We start from the raw sequence: 23067 nt of genomic DNA on the forward strand, positions 1-23067 counted from the left end.
GCAGTTGCAAAAACCCATCAGCGCTATGATGAAACTGGCTCTCATGAGGACCGCCACAGGAAAGGAAGACCCAGAGTTACCTCTGCTGCAGAGGATAAGTTAGAGCTAACTGCACCTCAGATTGCAGCCCACATAAATGCTTCACAGAGTTCAAGTAACAGACACATCTCAACATCAACTGTTCAGAGGAGACTGCGTGAATCAGGCCTTCATGGTTGAATTGCTGCAAAGAAACACCTACTAAAGGACACCAATAAGAAGAAGAGACTTGCTTGTGCCAAGAAACACGAACAATGGACAATAGACCGGTGGAAATCTGTCCTTTGGTCTGACGAGTCCAAATGTGAGATTTTTGGTTCCAACCGCCTTGTCTTTGTGAGACGCAGAGTAGGTGAACAGATGATCTCCGCATGTGTGGTTCCCACCGTGAAGCATGGAGGAGGTGGTGTGATGGTGCATTGCTGGTGACACTGTCTGCGATTTATTTAAAATTCAAGGCACCGTTAACCAGCATGGCTACCACAGCATTCTGTAGCGATACGCCATCCCATCTGGTTTGCTCTTAATGGGACCATAATTTGATTTTCAACAGGACAATGACCCAACACACCTCCAGGCTGTGTAAGGGCTATTGACCAAGGAGAGTGATGGAGTATTGCATCAGATGACCTGGCCTCCACAATCACTGACCTCAACCCAATTGAGATGGTTTGGGATGAGTTGGACCGCAGAGTGAAGGAAAAGCAGCCAACAAGTGCTCAGCATATGTGAGATCTCCTTCAAGACTGTTGGAATAGCATTCCTCATGGAGCTGGTTGAGATAATCCCAAGAGTGTGCAAAGCTGTCATCAAGGCAAAGGGTGGCTACTTTGAAGAATCTCAAATATAAAACATATTTTGATTTGGTTAACACTTCTTTGGGTACTACATGATTCCATATGTGTTATTTCATAGTTTTGATGTTTTCACTATTATTCTACAATGTAGAAAATTGTCAAAGAAAAAAAAGGAATTAGTAGGTGTGTCCAAAATTTGACTAGTACTCTAAATATATACACACTTTGTACATAAAATGGCCTTCACTTTATTTCTTTCATCTTTTATTCTTTACTGATTTACTCCTTTGATATTTTTCTTTCCCTCTGCGTCATAAAATCCCCTTTCATCAAGTAACACAGCCACATCATCCAAACACAGTCAGGAATGGATGCAGGTTTTGTTCGTAAAGTACTGTACTACAGCAAAGTACAATAATACTCAATATCGGCCCATCTTAGTTCTAATGTATGCCCCTAAAGGGTTCATCTTATTGTTCATCTCACTGTTTTCTTCCCATTCCCATGAACATATTATCTTTGGGCTGAACGGACAGCAGAAGGCAAGGGGTGACATTCAAGACCACCGTGTTCCCTTAATCCAAGTCTTGTTTTTAGAGACTCTTGACAGACGGACATTTATTAGTTCTCCCATTCTCCTCATTAAAACACAAGAAGGGGAGCTTTTATTCATGTCTGCAACAGTAACTCCAGAATGCCAGTGGCAGGAGAAGAAGAGTTGTGGCCTCAGCCCTGGAAGTGTGAAGTGTGAAGTGAGAGTGAGAGTGAGAGTGAGAGTGAGAGTGAGAGTGAGAGAGAGAAAGAGAGGACTGTTGGCTCCTTTTCTTTGGCTCAGGATATATATTTGTCCGTTGTCATCTGGTAAAGTGAGGGGAAAATGGTGGCAGATGGAAGAGAGCTGGATTATTCCTCTGAATGGGGTCAGTGCTGCAGAGCATCTCCGTTGTCGTTCTGAGAGAGAGAGAGTGACAGAGAGAGACTTTGTTGACTACATGCAAATCCAAACGCTCTTGGGTTCAACTGAATAGTGCTCTAAGTCATCGATCCGTAGCATTCTGAGAATATTACCTGCATCAGATGATGTACCTCTACTGCGTTCAATACTGTCAGTTCAGGCATTGCAAGAGACTAAAAAATACAAGAAGCACTTTAGCCACAGAAAGCACACACTCATGCACGCACACACACACACACACACACACACACACACACACACACACACACACACACACACACACACACACACACACACACACACACACACACACACACACACACACACACACACACACACACACCACACTCACCACGCCCTCATGCTGGCGTCTCCCCCGGGTCCGCAAGATCAAGATGACAACACCCAAGAGGAGGACATTAGCTATCAGAGAGATAGCTAACAACGTACTGACTGATATGACCTTCCCTAGGAGAAAGCAAAGCGGAGAGAGATGAGTATACAGTATCTATCTATTTATAGTATCTTAGTATGTACAGTGCATTCGGAAAGTATTCAGACCCTTTGCTATGGGACTCGTAATTGAGCTCCGTTTCCATTGATCATCCTTGAGATGTTTCTACAACTTGACTGGAGTCCACCTGCTGTAAATTCAATTGATTGGACATAATTTGGAAAGGCACACAGCTATCTATATAAGGTCCCACAGTTGACAGTGCATGTCAGAGCAAAAGCCAAGCCATGAGGTCGAAGGAATTGTCCGTAGAGCTCTGAGACAGGATTGTGTCGAGGCATAGATCCGGGGAAGGGTACCAAAACATTTCTGCATCATTGAAGGTGCCCAAGAACACAGTTGCCTCCATCATTCTTAAATGGAAGAAGTTTGGAACCACCAAGACTCTTCCTAGTGCTGGCTGCTTGGCCAAAATGAGCAATCGGGGGAGAAGGGCCTTGGTCAGCGAGGTGACCAAGAACCCGATGGTCATGGAGATGGGAGAACCTTCCAGATGGACAACCATCTCTGCAGCACTCCACCAATCAGACCTTTATGGTAGAGTGGCCAGACGGAAGCCACTCCTCAGCTAATGGCACATGACAGCCCGTTTGGAGTTTGCCAAAAGGCACCTTAAGACTCTCAGACCATGAGAAACATGATTCTCTGGTCTGATGAAACCAAGATTCAACTTTGGCCTGAATGCGTCACATCTGGAGGAAACCTGGCACCATCCCCACAGCATCATGCTGCGGGGATGGTTTTTCAGCGACAAGGACTGGGAGACTAGTCTGGATCGAGGGAAAGATGAACGGAGCAAAGTACAGAGAGATCCTTGATGAAAACCTGCTCCCGGCGCTCAGGACCTCAGACTGGGGCGAAGGACCTGAACCTGATCAAACATCACCAGAGAGACCTGAAAATAGCTGTGCAGCGACGCTCCCCATCCAACCTGACAGAGCTTGAGAGGATCTGCAGAGAAGAATGGGAGAAACTCCCCAAATACAGGTGTGCCAAGCTTGTAGCGTCATACCCAAGAAGACACAAGGCTGTAATCTCTGCCAAAAACTGCTTCAACAAAATACTGAGTAAAGGGTCTGCATACTTTCAGAATGCACTGTACCTACAGTATCTATCTACTGTACCTTAGTATCTGTCTACAGTATCTATCTACAGTATCTTAGTATCCGTCTACAGTATCTATCTACAGTATCTTAGTATCCGTCTACAGTATCTATCTACAGTATCTTAGTATCCGTCTACAGTATCTATCTACAGTATCTTAGTATCTATCTACAGTATCTTAGTATCTATCTACAGTATCTATCTACAGTATCTATCTACAGTATCTATCTATAGTATCTTAGTATCCATCTACAGTATCTATCTATAGTATCTTAGTATCCATCTACAGTATCTATCTACAGTATCTTAGTATCTATCTACAGTATCTTAGTATCTATCTACAGTATCTATCTATAGTATCTTAGTATCTATCTACAGTATCTATCTACAGTATCTTAGTATCTATCTACAGTATCTTAGTATCTATCTACAGTATCTTAGTATGTATCTACAGTATCTATCTACAGTATCTATCTATAGTATCTTAGTATCTATCTACAGTATCTTAGTATCAGTATCTACAGTATCTATCTATAGTATCTATCTACAGTATCTATCTATAGTATCTTAGTATCTATCTACAGTATCTTAGTATCTATCTACAGTATCTTAGTATCTATCTACAGTATCTTAGTATCAGTATCTACAGTATCTATCTATAGTATCTATCTACAGTATCTATCTATAGTATCTATCTACAGTATCTATCTATAGTATCTTAGTATCTATCAACAGTATCTTAGTATCAGTATCTACAGTATCTATCTATAGTATCTATCTACAGTGTCTACATACTTTTGGTAATGTAGCGTATCTATAAACAAGGCTAAAACACTTACTTTGTAATCGCTGCTCTTGTGACTCTAGAAAAAAAGGAAAGCGATAATATCATGTCATAATGCACCACATTATTCATTTGGACTCAAAATCTGAGACGAGGTAAGCAGAGGTTTTAACTTGGCTGGCACAATGTCAGACATTCTTCACACTAACTGAGCTCTAATAATCATTAAAGGATTAATGAAACATTGCAAAGTGTCCTACCCATGTTGCCGCTGTTTGATATTGTTGACAATGGTGGTAGTGTTGTTGATGATGACGTTTTGGGCGGGATCGATGATGTTTCTAAAACAAATGTCAGAAAAAATATTGACTTTCACCTAAAATATTATTTTATCAAGATTTTGAATTCAGATTTTGAATAAAGAAGGTACAGCATTGTATGACAAAATAGAGAGAGATGCTTCCTGTAATTTATGGTGGGTAACGTGGTTGTATATATTGTTGGAGTTTTTGTATCTAAAAATATGTAAAGAAAAAGGTTTGTATACTGAAAAAAAAACATAAATGCAACATGCAACAATTTAATTGATTTTAATGAGTTCCAGTTCATACGAGGAAATCAGTCAATTGAAATAAATTTGTTAGGCCCTGATCTATAGATTTCACGACTGGTCCCCATGGTATTTCTATGCATTCTAATTGCCATCAATAAAATGCAATTGTGTTCATTGTCCATAGCTTATGCCTGCCTATACCATAACCCCACATGATGCCATACACGTGTCTGCGGTTGTGAAGCCGGTTGGACATACTGTCAAATTCTCTGAAACGACATTGGAAGCGACTTATGGTAGAGAAATGGACATTCGATTCTCTGGCAAAAGCCCTGGTGGAGTCAGCAGGCCAACTGCACGCTCCCTCAAAACTTGAGACATCTGTGGCATTGTGTTTGTGCAGTTTTGTCGTACATTTTATTTCAGCTCATGAAACCAACACTTGACATGTTGCGTTTATATTTTGGTTCAGTGTAGTTATTCACTAATCATTGATGCCTTTGAAACTGAGATCAGACTTAGCAGGAAATATCAAACAATTGACCTCCACCACACACATCCCAATGTCCACAGATTCCACACCCACTGCTTCCATACACCCACACAGCGGATACCCACACACAATGCCAGTACACACACATGGTGGCGGGCCCTCTGGCCATAGCAGCAGTGAAGAATTCCCAGCCCAGCCAAGAGAATACTGTAACTAACCACAGAGAGAGCGAGACAGAGAAATAGCAAGTAAGCGAGAGTGCAAGAGAGAGAGAGAGAGAGAGAGATGTATGTGACAGGATGAGGATGGCATGATGGTTAATAATACAGTCTTTTGATAATGCTTGGCCCCTGGGTGTCACACACACAATGACAGTACACACACATAGTGGCGGGCCTTCTGGCCACAAAAGCAGGGATTCCCAGCCCAGCCAAGAGAATACTGTAACTAACCAGAGAGAGAGCGAGACAGAGAGAGAGAGCAAAGAGAGAGAGAGAGAGAGAGCAGGCAGACAGAGAGAGAGAGAGAGAGAGCAGGCAGACAGAGAGAGAGAGAGAGAGAGCAGGCAGATAGAGCTCGAGAGAAAGAGAGACTCAGTGAGCATAGCCTTGCTATTGAGAAAGGCTGCCATAGGCAGACCTGGCTCTCAAGAGAAGACAGGCTATTTGCAAACTGCCCAACAAAATGAGGTGGAAACTGAGCTGCACTTCCTAACCTCCTGCCTAAAGTAGGACCATAATAGAGACACATATTTCCCTCAGATATCAGCAAAGAATTCGAAACCCAAAGTTGATAAACTCCCAAATCTACTGGGTGAAATACCACAGTTTGCCATCACAGCAGCAATATGTGTGACCTGTTGCCACAAGAAAAGGTCAACCAGTGAAGAACAAACACCATTGTAAATACAACCCATATTTATGCTTATTTTTATCCCCTTTTGTACTTCAACCATTTGCACATCGTTACAACGCTGTATATATACATAATATGACATTTGTAATGTCTTTATTCTTTTGGAACTTCTGTGTGTAATGTTTACTGTTCATTTTTATGGTTTATTTCACTTTTGTATATTATCTACTTCCCTTGCTTTGGCAATGTTAAAACTTCTTATGGCTGCAGGGGCAGTATTGAGTAGCTTGGATGAAAGGTGCACAGAGGTGCCCAGAGTAAACGGCCTGCTCATCAGTCATAGTTGCTAATATATGCATATTATTATTAGTATTGGATAGAAAACACTGAAGTTCCTAAAACTGTTTGAATTTTGTCTGTGAGTATAACAGAACTCATATGGCAGGCAAAAACCTGAGAAGAAATCCAACCAGGAAGTGAGAAATCTGAGGTTGGTTGATTTTCAACTCATCGCCTATTGAAAACACAGTAGGATATGGATCTGTTTGCACTTTCTACGGCTTCCACTAGATGTCAGTCTGTAGAACGTTGAATGAAGCTTCTACTGTGATGTTGAGCCGGATGGGAGCTGTTTGAGTCAGTGGTCTGGCAGAAAGCCAAGTCCTGGTCCCGCGCATTTCACATGATAGGGACTTGCGTTCCATTACTTCTATAGACACAAAGGAATTCTCCGGTTGGAACGTTATTGAATATTTATGATAACAACATCCTAAAGATTGATTCTATACTTAGTTTGACAAGTTTATTCGACCTGTAATATAACTTTTTGAAGTTTTCGTCCGACGTTAGGCGGGACCTGCACGAGCGTTTGGATTTGTGTACTAAACGCGCTAACAAAAGTAGCTACTTGGACATAAATTATGGACATTACCGAACAAAACAAATATTTATTGTGGAAGTGGGAGTCCTGGGACTGCATTCCGACGAAGATCAGCAAAGGTAAGTAAAGATTTATAATGCTTTTTATGAGTTTTGTTGACTGCACAATTTGGCGGGTAACTGTATGGCTTCCTTTTGTGGCTGAACGCTGTTCTCAGATTATTGAATATTGTGCTTTTGCCGAAAAGATTTTTGAAATCTGACACAGCGGTTGCATTAAGAACAAGTGTATCTTTAATTCTATGTAAAACATGTATCTTTCATCAAAGTTTATGATGAGTATTTATGTTATTTGACATGGCTCTCTGCAATTTCTCCGGATATTTTGGAGGCATTTCTGAACAAGGCGCCAATGTCAACTGAGGTTTTTGGATATAAATATGAACTTAATCGAACAAAACATATATGTATTGTGTAACATGAAGTCCTATGAGTGTCATCTGATGAAGATCATCAAAGGTTAGTGATTAATTTTATCTCTATTTCTGCTTTTTGTGACTCCTGTCTTTGGCTGGAAAAATGGCTGTGTTTTTCTGTGATTTTGCGGTGACCTAACATAATCGTTTGTGGTGCTTTCACTGTAAATTCTATTTGAAATCGGACACTTTGGTGGGAGTAACAACAAGATTACCTTTAAAATGGTATAAGATACATGTATGTTTGAGGAATTTTAATTATGAGATTTCTGTTGTTTGAATTTGGCGCCCTGCACTTTCACTGGCTGTTGTCATATCATCCCGTTAACGGGATTGCTGCCATAAGAAGTTGTTTAACATACAGTGGGGAGAACAAGTATTTGATACACTGCCGATTTTGCAGGTTTTCCTACTTACAAAGCATGTAGAGGTCTGTAATTTTTTATCATAGGTACACTTCAACTGTGAGAGACGGAATCTAAAACAAAAATCCAGAAAATCACATTGTATGATTTTTAAGTAATTCATTTGCATTTTATTGCATGACATAAGTATTTGATCACCTACCAACCAGTAAGAATTCCGGCTCTCACAGACCTGTTTGTTTTTCTTTAAGAAGCCCTCCTGTTCTCCACTCATTACCTGTATTAACTGCACCTGTTTGAACTCGTTACCTGTATAAAAGACACCTGTCCACACACTCAATCAAACAGACTCCAACCTCTCCACAATGGCCAAGACCAGAGAGCTGTGTAAGGACATCAGGGATAAAATTGCACAAGGCTGGGATGGGCTACAGGACAATAGGCAAGTAGCTTGGTGAGAAGGCAACAACTGTTGGCGCAATTATTAGAAAATGGAAGAAGTTGAAGATGACGGTCAATCACCCTCGGTCTGGGGCTCCATGCAAGATCTCACCTCGTGGGGCATCAATGATCATGAGGAAGGTGAGGGATCAGCCCAGAACTACACGGCAGGACCTGGTCAATGACCTGAAGAGAGCTGGGACCACAGTCTCAAAGAAAACCATTAGTAACACACTACGCCGTCATGGATTAAAATCCTGCAGCGCACGCAAGGTCCCCCTGCTCAAGCCAGCGCATGTGAGCAGGGGGACCTTGTTTGGAGGAAGAAGAAGGATGAGTACAACCCCAAGAACACCATCCCAACCGTGAAGCATGGAGGTGGAAACATCATTCTTTGGGGATGCTTTTCTGCAAAGGGGACAGGACGACTGCACCGTATTGAGGGGAGGATGGATGGGGCCATGTATCGCGAGATCTTGGCCAACAACCTCCTTCCCTCAGTAAGAGCATTGAAGATGGGTCTTGGCTGGGTCTTCCAGCACGACAACGACCCGAAACACACAGCCAGGGCAACTAAGGAGTGGCTCCGTAAGAAGCATCTCAAGGTCCTGGAGTGGCCTAGCCCCGAAACCTGAAGGATCTGGAGAAGGTCTGTATGGAGGAGTGGGCCAAAATCCCTGCTGCAGTGTGTGCAAACCTGGTCAAGAACTACAGGAAACGTATGATCTCTGTAATTGCAAACAAAGGTTTCTGTACCAAATATTAAGTTCTGCTTTTCTGATGTATCAAATACTTATGTCATGCAATAAAATGCAAATTAATTACTTAAAAATCATACAATGTGATTTTCTGGATTTTTGTTTTAGATTCCGTCTCTCACAACCTCTACATGCTTTGTAAGTAGGAAAACCTGCAAAATCGGCAGTGTCTCAAATACTTGTTCTCCCCACTGTATGTTTCCCATGCCAAAAAAGACCCTTGAATTGAATTGAATTGAGAGAGAGAGAGAGAGATGCATGAGAATGTCATGATGGTTAACAATACAGTCCTTTGATAATGTTTGGCCCCTGGTCGTCACACACACACCCCAATGTCCACAGATTCCAGATCCATTGCTTCCATACACACACACACAGCGGCTACACACACACAATGACAGTACACACACATGGTGGCGGGCCCTCTGGCCATGGAAGCAGTGAAGAATTCCCAGCCCAGCCAAGAGAATACTGTAACTAACCACAGAGAGAGCGAGACAGAGAGAAAGCGAGAGTGCGAGAGCAGAGAGAGACAGAGAGAGACATAGAGAGCAGGCAGACAGAGAGAGACAGAGAGAGACATAGAGAGCAGGCAGACAGAGAGAGCAGGCAGACAGAGAGAGCAGGCAGAGAGAGATAGAGAACAGAGCAACGGACACCCCGCCGAGACCAGCGAGACACCCTCCCAGACCTGCAAGACCCCCCCTGAAGGACTTGCACCGAGAGAACCCACGCCAAGAGGACCTACACACAGCATCACCAGCCACACCCCAACCAGCTAAGACCACCCCAAACAAACCCTGGCCACATCCTATATAGGCCCCCCCATATCAGACCTATACCCCTTCTGCCCATACCATGCCCCCGCCCCTGCGGCACGGACCTCAACATGACAGCAGGACAACATGTCAGCAGCCCAACCCCCACTATTACACCCACGCAAGCCCCATCCTGTGACCTAAGAGGTATGTATCAGATGCTCAACATGCTCTGCTGTGATGGTCCGGGCCTAAACCACACAAAAACAACACTAGACACTATGGAACACAAAGATTTTACCATCTCATCCTGGAATATACAAGGTCTGAGGTCATCTGCCTTTGGCCTAAAGAGCAGGAACCCAGACTTCATCAAAGAAATTGGAAATACAGACATTGTCATCCTACAAGAAACATGGTATAAAGGAGATGGACCCACTGGTTGCCCTCCAGGTTACAGAGAGCTGGTTGTCCAATCCACCAAACGACCAGGTGTGAAACAGGGAAGAGACTCAGGGGGTATGCTAATTTGGTATAGATCAGACCTAACCCACTCTATTAAATTAGTCAAATCAGGAACATTTTACATCTGGCTAGAAATGAATAAGGAAATGATCTCAACAGAGAAAAATGTGTCATGTGTGCTACCTATATCCCCCCCAATAGAATCCCCATACTTTAACGATGACAGCTTCTCCATCCTAGAGGGGAGATCAACAATTTCCAGGCCCAGGGACATGCACTAGTCTGTGGCGACCTAAATGCCAGAACTGGACAATAACCTAACACCCTCAGCACACAGGGGGACAAACACCTACCTGGAGGGGACAGCATTCTCTCCCCCACATGCCCCCCTAGGCACAACTATGACAACATAAGCAAAAAAAAACGGGTCACAACTCCTGCAGCTCTGTCGCACGCTGGGTATGTACATAGTCAATGGTAGGCTTCGAGGGGACTCCTATGGTAGGTACACATATAGCTCATCTCTTGGCAGTAGTACTTGTAGACTACTTTATCACTGACCTCAACCCAGAGTCTCTCAGAGCATTCACTGACACCCTTATCAGATCACAGCAAAATCACACTACTTGAACAGAGCTTTGCTCAATCATGAGGAATCAAAGCCAAATGAGCTGAATAATATTAACAAATACTATAGATGGAAGGAGAGTAGTGTGGAAATCTACCAAAAAACCATTGGGCAACAACAAATTCAATCCCTTCTAGACAATTTCCTGGACAAAATGTTTCACTGTAATACTGAAGGTGTAAACCTGGCAGTAGAAAACCTAAAGAGTATATTTGACCTCTCAGCTTCCCTATCAAATCTAAAAATTCCAAACAGAAAACCGAAGAAAATGAACAACAATGACAAACGGTTTGATGAAGAATGCAAAATCCTAAGAATGAAACTGAGAAACCTGTTCAACCAAAAACATAGAGACCCGGAAACTATTCACTATGGTGAATCACTAAAATAATACAGAAAAACACTACAGAAAAAGAAGGAACAGCACGTCAGAAATCAGCTCTATGTAATTGAAGAATCCATAGACTCTAACCACTTCTGGTAAAATTGGAAAACACTAAACAACACAAATAATTATCTTTCCAAAATGGAGATGTATGGGTAAACCACTTCTCCAATCTTTTTGGCTCTATAACAAAGAACAAAGAACAAACAGCAAAAACATATACAGTTGAAGTCGGAAGTTTACATACACCTTATCCAAATACAATTAAACTCAGTTTTTCACAATTCCTGACATTTAATCTTAGTAAAAACTCAGTTAGGATCACCACTTTTTTTAAGAACGTGAAATGTCAGAATAATAGTAGAGAGAATGATTTATTTCAGATTTTATTTCTTTCATCACATTCCCAGTGGGTCAGAAGTTTACATACACTCAATTAGTATTTGGTAGCATTGCCTTTAAATTGGTGAACTTGGGTCAAACGTTTTGGGAAGCCTTCTACAAGCTTCCCACAATAAGTTGGGTGAATTTTGGCCCATTCCTCCTGACAGAGCTGGTGTAACTGAGTCAGGTGTGTAGGCCTCCTTGCTCGCACACGCTTTTTCAGTTCTGCCCACAAATGTTCTATAGGATTGAGGTCAGGGCTTTGTGATGGCCACTCCAATACCTTGACTTTGAAGTCCTTAAGCCATTTTGCCACAACTTTGGAAGTATGCTTGGGGTCATTTTCCATTTGGAAGACCCATTTGCGACCAAGCTTTAACTTCCTGACTGATGTCTTGAGATGTTGCTCCAATATATCCACATAATGTCACACCCTGACCTGAGATATCTGTTATCTTTATATTTTGGTTAGATCAGGGTGTGACTAGGGTGGGTACGTTAGTTTTTGTATTGTCTAGGGTTTTTTGTATGTCTATGGTGGCCTGATATGGTTCCCAATCAGAGGCTGGTTATCGTTGTCTCTGATTGGGGATCATATTTAGGTAGCCATTTACCCTTTGGTGTTTGTGGGTTCTTGTCTATGTGTAGTTGCCTGTCAGCACTCATTTGTATAGCTTCACGTGTCGTTTTGTTATTTTGGTTCGTTTGTTCAGTGTTCATTCTTAATATAATAAAGAATGTACGCATACGATGCTGCACCTTCGTCCGATTCATACGACGAACGTGACACATAATTGTCCTTCCTCATGATGCCATCTATTTTGTGAAGTGCATCAGTCCCTCCTGCAGCAAAGCACCCCCACAACATGATGCTGCCACCCCCGTGCTTCACGGTTGGGATGGTGTTCTTCGGCTTGCAAGCCTCCCCCTTTTTCCTCCAAACATAACGATGGTCATTATGGCGAAACAGTTCTATTTTTGTCATCTGACCAGAGGACATTTTTCCAAAAAGTACAATCTTTGTCCCCATGTGCCCTTTCAAACCGTAGTCTGGCTTCTTTATGGCGGTTTTGGAGCAGTGGCTCCTTCCTTGCTGAGCGGCCTTTCAGGTTATGTCGATATAGGACTCGTTTTACTGTGGATATAAATACTTTGTACCTGTTTCCTCCAGCATCTTCACAAGGTCCTTTGCTGTTGTTCTGGGATTGATTTGCACTTTTCGCACCAAAGTACGTTCATCTCTAGGAGACAGAACGCGTCTCCTTCCTGAGCGGTATGACGGCTGCGTGGTCCCATGGTGTTTATACTTGTGTACTATTGTTTGTACAGATGAATGTGGTACCTTCAGGCGTTTGGAAATTGCTCCCAAGGATGAACCAGACTTGTGGAGGTCTACAATTTTTTCTCTGAGGTCTTGGCTGATTTTTTGATTTTCCCATGATGTTAAGCAAAGAGGCACTGCGTTGAAGGTAGGCCTTTAAATATATCTACAGGTAAACCTCCAATTGACTCAAATTATGTCAATTAGCCTATCAGAAGCTTCTATAGCCATGACATAATTTTCTGGAATTTAAGCTGTTAAAAGGCACAGTCAACTTAGCGCATGTAAACTTCTGACCCACTGGAATTGTGATACAGTGAATTATAAGTGAAATAATCTGTCTGTAAACAATTGTTGGAAAAATGACTTGGGTCATGCACAAAGTAGATGTCCTAATCGACATGCCAAAACTATAGTTGGTTAACAAGAAATTTATGGAGTGGTTGAAAAACGAGTTATGACTCCAACCTAAGTGTATGCAAACTTTCGACTACAACTGTACATGATCAAATACAAATCTTAGAATCAACTATTAAAGACTACCAGAACCTACCGGATTCTCCAATTACCTTGAATGAACTACAGGACAAAATAAAAAACCCTCCAACCCAAAAAGGCCTGTGTTGTTGATGGTATCCTCAATGAAATTATAAAATATACAGACCACAAAATCCAATTGGCTATACTAAAACTCTTTAACATCATCCTTAGCTCTAGCATCTTCCCCAATATTTGGAACCAAGTACTTATCACCCCAATCCACAAAATTGGAGACAAATTTGACCCCAATATCTACCGTGGGATATGCGTCAACAGCAACCGTGGGAAAATCCTCTGCATTATCATTAACAGCAGACTTGTACATTTCCTCAGTGAAAACAATGTACTAGGCAAATGTGAAATTGGCTATTAACATACGACAGACCAAGTATTCACCCTGCACACCCTAATTGACAAACAAACAAACCAAAACAAAGGCAAAGTCTTCTCATGCTTTGTTGATTTCAAAAAAGCCTTCAACTCAATTTGGCATGAGGGTCTGCTATACAAATTGATGGAAAGTGGTGTTTTGGTGGAAAAACATACGACATTATAAAATCCATGTACACAAACAACAAGTGTGCGGTTAAAATAGGCAAAAAACGCACATTTCTTCCCACAGGGCCGTGGGGTGAGACAGGGATGCAGCTTAAGCCCCACCCTCTTCAACATATATATCAACCAATTGGCGAGGGCACAGAACAGTCTGCAGCACCCTACTAGAATCTGAAGTCAAATGTCTACTGTTTGCTGATGATCTGGTGCTTCTGTCACCAACCAAGGAGCGCCTACAGCAGTACCTAGATCTTCTGTACAGATTCTTCCAGACCTAGGCACTGACAGTAAATCTCAGTAAGACCAAAATAATGGGGTTACAAAAAAGGTCCAGTCGCCAGGACCACAAATACAAATTCCATCTAGACACCGTTGCCCTAGAACACACAAGAAACTATACATACTTTGGCCTAAACATCAGCGCCACAGGTAACTTCCACAACGCTGTGAACGATCTGAGAGACAAGGCGAGAAGGGCCTTCTATGCCATCAAAAGGAACATCAAATTTGACATACCAATTAGGATCTGGCTAAAAATGCTTGAATCAGTTATAGAACCCATTGCCCGTCATGGTTGTGAGGTCTGGGGTCCGCTCACCAACCAAGAATTCACAAAATGGGACAAACAACAAATTGAGACTCTGCATGCAGAATTCTGCTAAAATATCCTCCTCGTACAATGTAAAACACCAAATAATGCACGCAGAGCAGAATTAGGCCGATACCCGCTAATTATCAAAATCCAGAAAAGAGCCGTTAAATTCTACAACCACCTAAAAGGAAGTGATTCCAAAACCTTCCATAACAAAGCCATCACCTACAGAGAGATGAACCTGGAGAAGAGTCCTAAGCAAGCTGGTCCTGGGGCTCTGTTAACAAACACAAACAGACCTAACAGAGCCCCAGGACTGCAACACAATTAGACCCAATCAAATCACGAGAAAACAAAAAGATAATTACTTGACACATTGGAAAGAATTAACAAAAAAACAGAGCAAACTACAATGTTATTTGGCCCTTAACAGAGAGTACACAGTGGCAGAATACCTGACCACTGTGACTGACCCAAACTTAAGGAAAGCTTTGACTATGTACAGACTCAATGAGCATAGCCTTGTTATTGAGAAAGGTCGCCGTAGGCAGACCTGGCTCTCAAGAGAAGACAGGCTATGTGCACACTGCCCACAAAATGGAGGTGGAAACTGAGCTGCACTTCCTAACCTCCTGCCAAATGTATGACCATAATAGAGACGCATATTTCCCTCAGATTACAAAGACCCACAAAGAATTCAAAAACAAACCCGATGTTGATAAACTTCCAAATCTACTGGGTGAAATACCAGTGTGCCGTCACAGCAGCAAGATTTGTGACCTGTTGCCACAAGAAAAGGGCAACCAGTGAAGAACAAACACCATTGTAAATACAACCCATACTTATTTATTTTCCCTTTTGTAATTTAAGCATTTGCACATCATTACAACACTGTAGATATACATAATATGACATTTGCAATGTCTTTATTCTTCTGGAACTTCTATGAGTGTAATGTTTACTGTTCATTTTTATTGTTTATTTCACTTTTGTATATTATCTACTTCACTTGCTTTGGCAATGTTAACATATGTTTCCCATGCCAATAAAGACCCTTGAATTGAATTAAATTGAGAGAGAGAGAGAGAGAGAGAGAGAGAGAGAGAGAGAGAGAGAGAGATGTATGTGACAGTCTGAGGATGTCAAGATGGTTAACAATATACAGTCCTTTGATAATGTTTGGCCCCTGAGAGGGATAGGAAGCAGTTGCTTTGCGAGGTATCTCTACCTGAAAATACATGATCTAAGTGATTGGTAGTTGGTATTCAGAAATCATAAAAGTCTGCCTTATTTACTTTAAAGAACTATTAAAATTGTGATATTTATCAGACAGCATAGGCAGCAGCTCTACAGAGATGAGATGATGACTTGGATTGAAATAATAAAGACATCAAATATTTTATTAAAGTAATGTGAATAAATTATGGTTAATAAGTGATAAGCAATAATGGTCGTCACTACCATCATGGGACTTTTATGAATTGCTTTATTCTGTGTTGTTACAGCATTCAACCCACATAACGCATGTGCATCTAATGTCTAAAAATAAAATCGAAACCTCAAAAAGCCATAATCACGGGGCCTACCCAGTGACGCAGCGGTCTAAGACACTGCTTCGCAGTGCTAGCGGCGTCAATGCAGACCCTGGTTCGATCCCAGGCTGTGTCGCAGCCAGACGCGACCGGGAGACCAATGAGGAGGCGCACAATTGGCCCAGTGTCGTTCGGGTTAGGGGAGGCTTTGGCCGGCCGGGATGTCCTTGTCCCATCGCATTCTAGCGACTCCTGTGGCGGGCCGGGCACATGCACGCTGTCATGGTCGCCAGTTGTACGGTGTGTTTCCTCCGACACATTGGTGCGGCTGGCTTCCGGGTTAAGCGACCAGTGTGTCAAGAAGCAGTGCGGCTTGGTAGGTTCGTGTTTCGGAGGACACATGGCTCTCGACCTTCGCCTCTCCCGAGTGCGTACGGGAGTAGCAGCAATGTGACAAGACTGTATTGGATATCACGAAATTGGGGGTAAAAAGTACAAAAAAAAGGAATTGGTTGATAGGGTAAGGGTTACATCTAGGGTTAGTTGAAATGTTATTGATCGTCTGTAGAGCATCTATAGATGGACAATTCAAATAAAGTGTTACCACACACACACACACTTACCAAGTGTAGTTGCTTTTTGGCATCTCACTGCATCAACTAGAGAGGAAAAGAGAGAGGTGAAGAACAATGGGTTAAAACTACTACTTATTGTAAATAAGCACAATTCATAAAAGTCCCATGATGGTAGTGACGACCATTATTGCTTGTACAGAAGGCACACACACGAGCATACGTACGCATGCACACAAGCACACACACTTAACCGGTGTAGTTGCTTTTGGCCATCTATCTGCATCACATAGAGAAGGAAAGGTCAAAACCATCCCTCTTTTTAATAAGCATATTTCACACACACACACACACGCGCGCGCACACGCATGCACACACAAATGCTTACCAAAAACATCAGCACATTCTGTAAACAAAACACAGGGCATATAGTAAGAAGGGAGATGCGTTGACAATATACAACATACAGTGCTTTCGGAAAGTATTCAGACCCCTTGACTTTTCCCACATTTTTTCAATCTACACACAATACCCCATAATGACAAAGCAAAAACAGGTTTTTAGAAATGTTTGCTAATTTATATATATAAAAAAAAAACATAAATATCACATTTATATAAGTATTCAGACCCATTACTCAGATGCATATTGGGCAGCGATGACAGCCTCGAGTCTTCGTGGGTATGACGATACAAGCTTGGCACACCTGTATTTGGGGAGATGCTCCCATTCTTCTGTCTTCTTCAGGCTCTGTCAGGTTGTATGGGAGCGTTGATGCACAGCTAACATCAAGTCTTTCCAGAGATGTTCGATCGGGTCCAAGCCCGGGCTCTGGCTGGGCCACTCAAGGACATTCAGAGACTTGTCCTGAAGCTACTCCTGTGTTGTCTTGGCTGTGTGCTTAGGGTCGTTGTCCTGTTGGAACGTGAACCTTCGCCCCAGTCTGAGGTCCTGAGCGCTCTGGAGCAGGTTTTCATCGAGGATCTCTCTGTACTTTGCTCCGTTCAGCTTTCCCTCGACCCTGACTAGTGTCCTAGTCCCTGCCTCTGAAAAACATCCCCACAGCATGATGCTGCCAGCACCATGCTTCACCGTAGGGATGATGCCAGGTTTCCCCCAGACGTGACATGACGCTTGGCATTCAGGCCAAAGATTTCAATCTTGGTTTCATCAGACCAGAGAATCTTGTTTCTCATGGTCTGAGAGTCTTTGGGTGCCTTTTGGCAAACTCCAAGTGGGCTGTCATGTGCCTTTTACTGAGGAGTGGCTTCCATCTGGCCACTCTACCATAAAGGCCTAATTGGTGGAGTGCTGCAGGGATGGTTGTCCTTCTGGAAGGTTCTCCCATCTCCGCAGAGGAACTCTAGAGCTCTGTCAGAATGACCATCGGGTTCTTGGTCACCGATTACCAAGGCCCTTCTCCCCCGATTGCTCAGTTTGGCCGGGCAGCCAGCTCTAGGAAGTCTTGGTGGTTCCAAACTTCTTCCATTGAAGAATGATGGAGGCAACTGTGTTCTTTGGGACCTTCAATGCTGTAGAAATGTTTTGGTACCCTTCCCCAGATCTGTGTCTCGACACAATCCTGTCTCGGAGCTCTACGGACAATTCCTTCGACCTCATGGCAGGGTTTTTGCTCTGACATACACTGTCAACTGTGGGACCTTATATAGACTGGTGTGTGCCTTTCCAAATCATGTCCAATCAATTGAATTTACCAAAGGTTGATTCCAATCAAGTTGTAGAAACAATAAACAAACAAACAAAAAAAAAAAAATCTCATAGCAAAGGATCTGAATACTGATGTAAATAAGGTATTTCTCTTTTAATTATTTTTATACATTTGCAAAAGAAAATCAAAACCTGTTTTCGCTTAGTCATTATGGGTTATTGTGTGTAGATTTCTGAGGATTTAATCCATTTTAGAATAAGGCTCTAACGTAACAAAATGTGGAAAAATCCAAGGGGTCTGAATACTTTCCGAAGGCACTATCGATGTACTTCATGTAATATTATTATTTTATGCACTAGAGGTCATGGAACCAAAGGTATTTTAAACATACCGTCCTCTTGTTCTTGTGATGAATTATATTTGTGATTGAATGCATCTTCAACCAGACACTTGAAGCCTTTCACACTGACCAACTCCACCTCAGCTAGACTGTATGTGACATTGGAGACACACTCAGGTTCCTGTTATAGAGGGGGAGGAAGAAGAAGAGGCTCAGTACTGGAGGAACACACACGCACGCACGCACGCACGCACGCACGCACGCACGCACGCACGCACGCACGCACGCACGCACGCACGCACGCACGCACACACACACACACACACACACACACACACACACACACACACACACACAGTGACATAGACCTACCTCCTCATGCAGACAGTTCAGTAAGTAACATACAGCAGAATTTGTTGTGTCTTCAGGGTAATCTTTGCATTCAAAGTCCTTCTCACAGTTCTCCCAATAGAACCAGCTAAGGGCTTTTGCAACTCTTTCAAATGTTTCCTGTAATAAACATGTGGAAATGACAGAAATTAAGTTTCTAATCCTTTACGGCCAAATCATAGCTTGAGATAAGCTTGCATAACATTGACCTTTTCATAACATTTTGCCTGTACGTCAATGGATTCAAGTTCAATTTACACTTGCAGATTTCAAGTTAGGAGTCAGGCTTTACAGATAGAATGTACAGAAATGGAATGGAACCCATACCTCACTTTTGTTCACTCTGAACAAATAGTCCTTTGGCAGACGGTCTACCTTGAAGGTAAAAAGGCAACCAGTTACTTAAAGGTTCAACATCATATTATGGGGTGGCAGTGTAGCCTAGTGGTTAGAGCGTTGGACAAGTATCCGCAAGATCGAATCCCGAGCTGACAAGGTACAAATCTGTCGTTCTGCCCCTGAACAAGGCAGTTAACTGCCACTGTTCCTAGGCCGTCATTGAAAATAAGAATTTGTTCTTAACTGACTTACCTAGACAAATAAAGGTAAAAAAAAAAGTAAAAAATAATTGTGATGAGTAACTAGTGACTATCATTTACCATTTCTGTCAAATATTCGTTATACATGCCGTCAGACCCTTCACACAGACAGGCTCTCCACAGGCACACCTGTTGAGGAGAGGAGAGAGAGAGTAGAGGATCAAAGGAGAGGAGAGGAAAGCAGAGGAGAGGAAAGGAGAGTATCAGTTCGAGTACACTATTTATCTGTTAATAACCTGAAGAGTGCAATTTGCATGGTTAAATAATCATTAAATAATAGTGAATACCTAATTGAATTATAGGCAATTTCACAACAACCACATCAGATAGAATTCAAACTTTGTTTCATTCATATACAGCTAAACAACGTGCACATAAGTAGTAGGAGCTGTGTGTGTTTCAGGGTTGCGGTCAAACCTTTTCCAGTCAATTCAGGGTATCAAAGATTCATGGCGGACTGTTTTATATGATAACGTGAGCGAAACCCAGATGGGTACTGGTATCTCCAGCTGCAGGTGTGCCTGTCAGTGGTGTGACAGCTTGAATAGTGTCGGTGAGAAATGATGAGGCAATATAGAGTCTAGAACTCACAAAGAGACAAGCTCTGATGATCCATGCCAAGTCACTTGTCATGTTGCCTTGGTAACCATTAGGATTCCCCCTGGGCAGAAAGAGATGGGGGAGGGGAGGGTGAGGGAGAGAAAATAAATATTCTTCCTTCAACAATTCTCCCTGCAAAACTTCCTCAACTGTGAGTTAGTACTGGTTTATCCTGACAGAAACATTAATGACAGACAATTTTTTGCCTGCCCTTAATTTGAGGAACAGAATGTTTTTCAAGTGTCACTTCCATTCTTTGTGTGTGTCATCAGTGTGATTGTCTATAGCGTTAAGCACAATTCATGTGTTGTATTGGTCATGATCAAATACTGTAGATATTTCAGGATATTTCAGGAGGTAGGATAGGTCTACTAGTGGCATAACAGTAGGAATGGATTTATCTAACTTTTAATGTGTAACCAAGCAGTTAATATCCTACCAACTGAACATGATATATACTCATGCATGACCAGTGGTGGAACAAGTACCCAATTGTCATACTTGAGTAAAATTATAGATCACATGGTGGAAATTACAACATTATGTTATTCACATTACTTTATATTAGAACGTATTCTTGTATTAGTACTTTCACACTCTGTCTGTTCTCCTGAGAGGAGCCTCTGATGCTTAACGCTGACAATTGATTTTCGATGCCGTTGGTGATAAAACCTAGACTGCATTCCATTCCATGATTAAACCCTCCCTGCAGTGTATTTCTCCCACATCGCAGATGAATACTGGACTTCATCATTTGAGGGAAGGACCTAGTGTCCTGTGTTACATTAGTATTTCTGTATAAGCAATAACCTAGAGACAGAAACCTGGTGCAATGTAAATCTTACTGTCTGTTGCTTGATATCACAATGTACCTTTGTATAATTCTACACATCTGTTATTTGTCATGAACATTCAGGAGGATGCACTTTGCAATAAAGAGCAGTAACCCAAATCTGCTCATTGGGCTCTCAACAATTACTGATGGGTGGTCGCTGATCAGCTCCATGATTGCAATTCTTAATCGATAATAAAGTTGGATTGTTTTGAAGAAATCTAAAAGTCTCTCTCCTTTGAATCCGAAACATTCCACGACAATAAATGTATAGAACGTTACTCAAGTAAAAGTGAAAGACAGCCAGTAAAATACTACTAGAGTAAAATTCTAAAAGTATTTGGTTTTAAATATTCTTAAGTATCAAAAGTAAATGTAATTTGCAAATTACAAATTACATGTAATTAAGCAAAGAAGATGCACCATTGTTCTTGTTTTAAAATGTCGGGATAGCCAGGGACACACTCCAACACTCAGACATTATTTACAAAATATACATTTGTTTTTAGTGAGTCCACCAGACCAGAGGCAGTAGGGATGACCACGTGTTCTCTTGATAAGTGTGTAAATTAGACCATTTTCCCATCCTGCAAAGCATTCAAAATGTAATGAGTACTTTGAAAGTACAATATTTTCTTTAGGAATCTAGTAAAAGTTATCAAAAACATAAATAGTAAAGTACAAATACTACAAAAAATTACATAAGTAGTACTTTCAAGTATTTTTTACTTAAAGTACTTTACACCACTGTGCATTACAAAGTTGTCTTGAAGACCAAACTCAGGATCATATACTGTACATCACTGTCACAAGGCACTATTCCTTGTCAGATCAATTGACTTATGTTATGACCTGTTTTACTCAAGAGAGGGGAAAGTAATGTATCTGTATTTAAATAAAGAGATTTATTGGTTGCTAAATATAATATTTTACACTTATTAGTCTTAGTCGTCACTCAGTCGGAACAGCTTTGGTGACCGTTGCAAAATGCATGCCCTACCCAAGTCTGTAGCCTGTACACAACAGCCATTGTGATACTTTGCCACAAGCGTTTGTTGACTGAGTGTGGGCTGGACTAAGTCCAGGATTAAATCCCATTATGCTTTTAAGCTAAGCACCTTTTAATTGCAACGTTCTCAAGCTCATGGGAAAGACAAAGGGTCAAGGCGTCAGAGAGAAGAAAGGCCCTGAAAAAGGTCACCAAGTTTCAAAGGCCATTAAAATGGGCCTGTGTCACCTAGGGGGTTGAATCAACATGGAAAACTAATTGGATTTGCAAAAAGTCATCAACGTAAGGGCATTTCGTCTTTTTTTCACCTAACTTTTACCCTAAATGCAATGACATGGTGACATTTGTTTTGTTGATTTCACGTTGAATTCACATTAGTTGACAACTCAACCAAATGTGAATCCAAACTAGACGTTGAACTGACGTCTGTGCCCAGTGGTTACCTTGATTACTATGGAGATACATTTACAGTGTACAATGTACTTGGCAGATGTTGCATTTCACAACTGCTCACTCATTGAGCTTAATGGCTTTGAGTTGGAGAACCAGCTGCAGTGGCTTAAATGTTCCAGCAAAAGCCCACGATGTGACTGTCTTAATGAATCCAAGTGAAACATACCGCCAAGAACATCCAATCGTACATCAAATTTAGCACGTGAGATGGTTGCTTCCTCTTCCAGGAAAGATATGCATTTTTCTAATAAACAAGAGACAATGGAAGGCTTGTCTGTGATGTCATTCACCATACTCAAACGGACAACTTCCACCAGAGTCTCTGGGTTCGCGCCCAGGCTCTGTCGCATCCGGCCGCGACCGGGAGGTCCGTGGGGCGACGCACAATTGGCCTAGCGTCGTCCGGGTTAGGGAGGGTTTGGCCGGTAGG

General features: G+C 42.0%; 1 protein-coding gene across 1 annotated transcript; it reads right to left on the minus strand.

Moving 5' to 3' along the window:
• Positions 1-1014: 1014 nt before the first annotated feature.
• On the minus strand, positions 1015-20400 carry LOC120044445. Its single transcript, XM_038989094.1, has 12 exons — positions 20335-20400; positions 19804-19872; positions 19472-19519; positions 19127-19264; positions 18806-18935; positions 17134-17151; positions 16797-16832; positions 4454-4534; positions 4249-4272; positions 2144-2259; positions 1905-1964; positions 1015-1787 (listed from the first exon to the last, which is right to left on the minus strand). The coding sequence occupies exons 1-12, from the start codon at positions 20374-20376 to the stop codon at positions 1758-1760; spliced, it is 792 nt and encodes a 263-aa protein (XP_038845022.1). The 5' UTR covers positions 20377-20400; the 3' UTR covers positions 1015-1757.
• Between the last annotated feature and the right edge of the window lie 2667 nt (positions 20401-23067).

Source organism: Salvelinus namaycush, chromosome 3 (genome assembly GCF_016432855.1).
Source record: "Salvelinus namaycush isolate Seneca chromosome 3, SaNama_1.0, whole genome shotgun sequence".
NCBI lineage: Eukaryota > Metazoa > Chordata > Actinopteri > Salmoniformes > Salmonidae > Salvelinus > Salvelinus namaycush.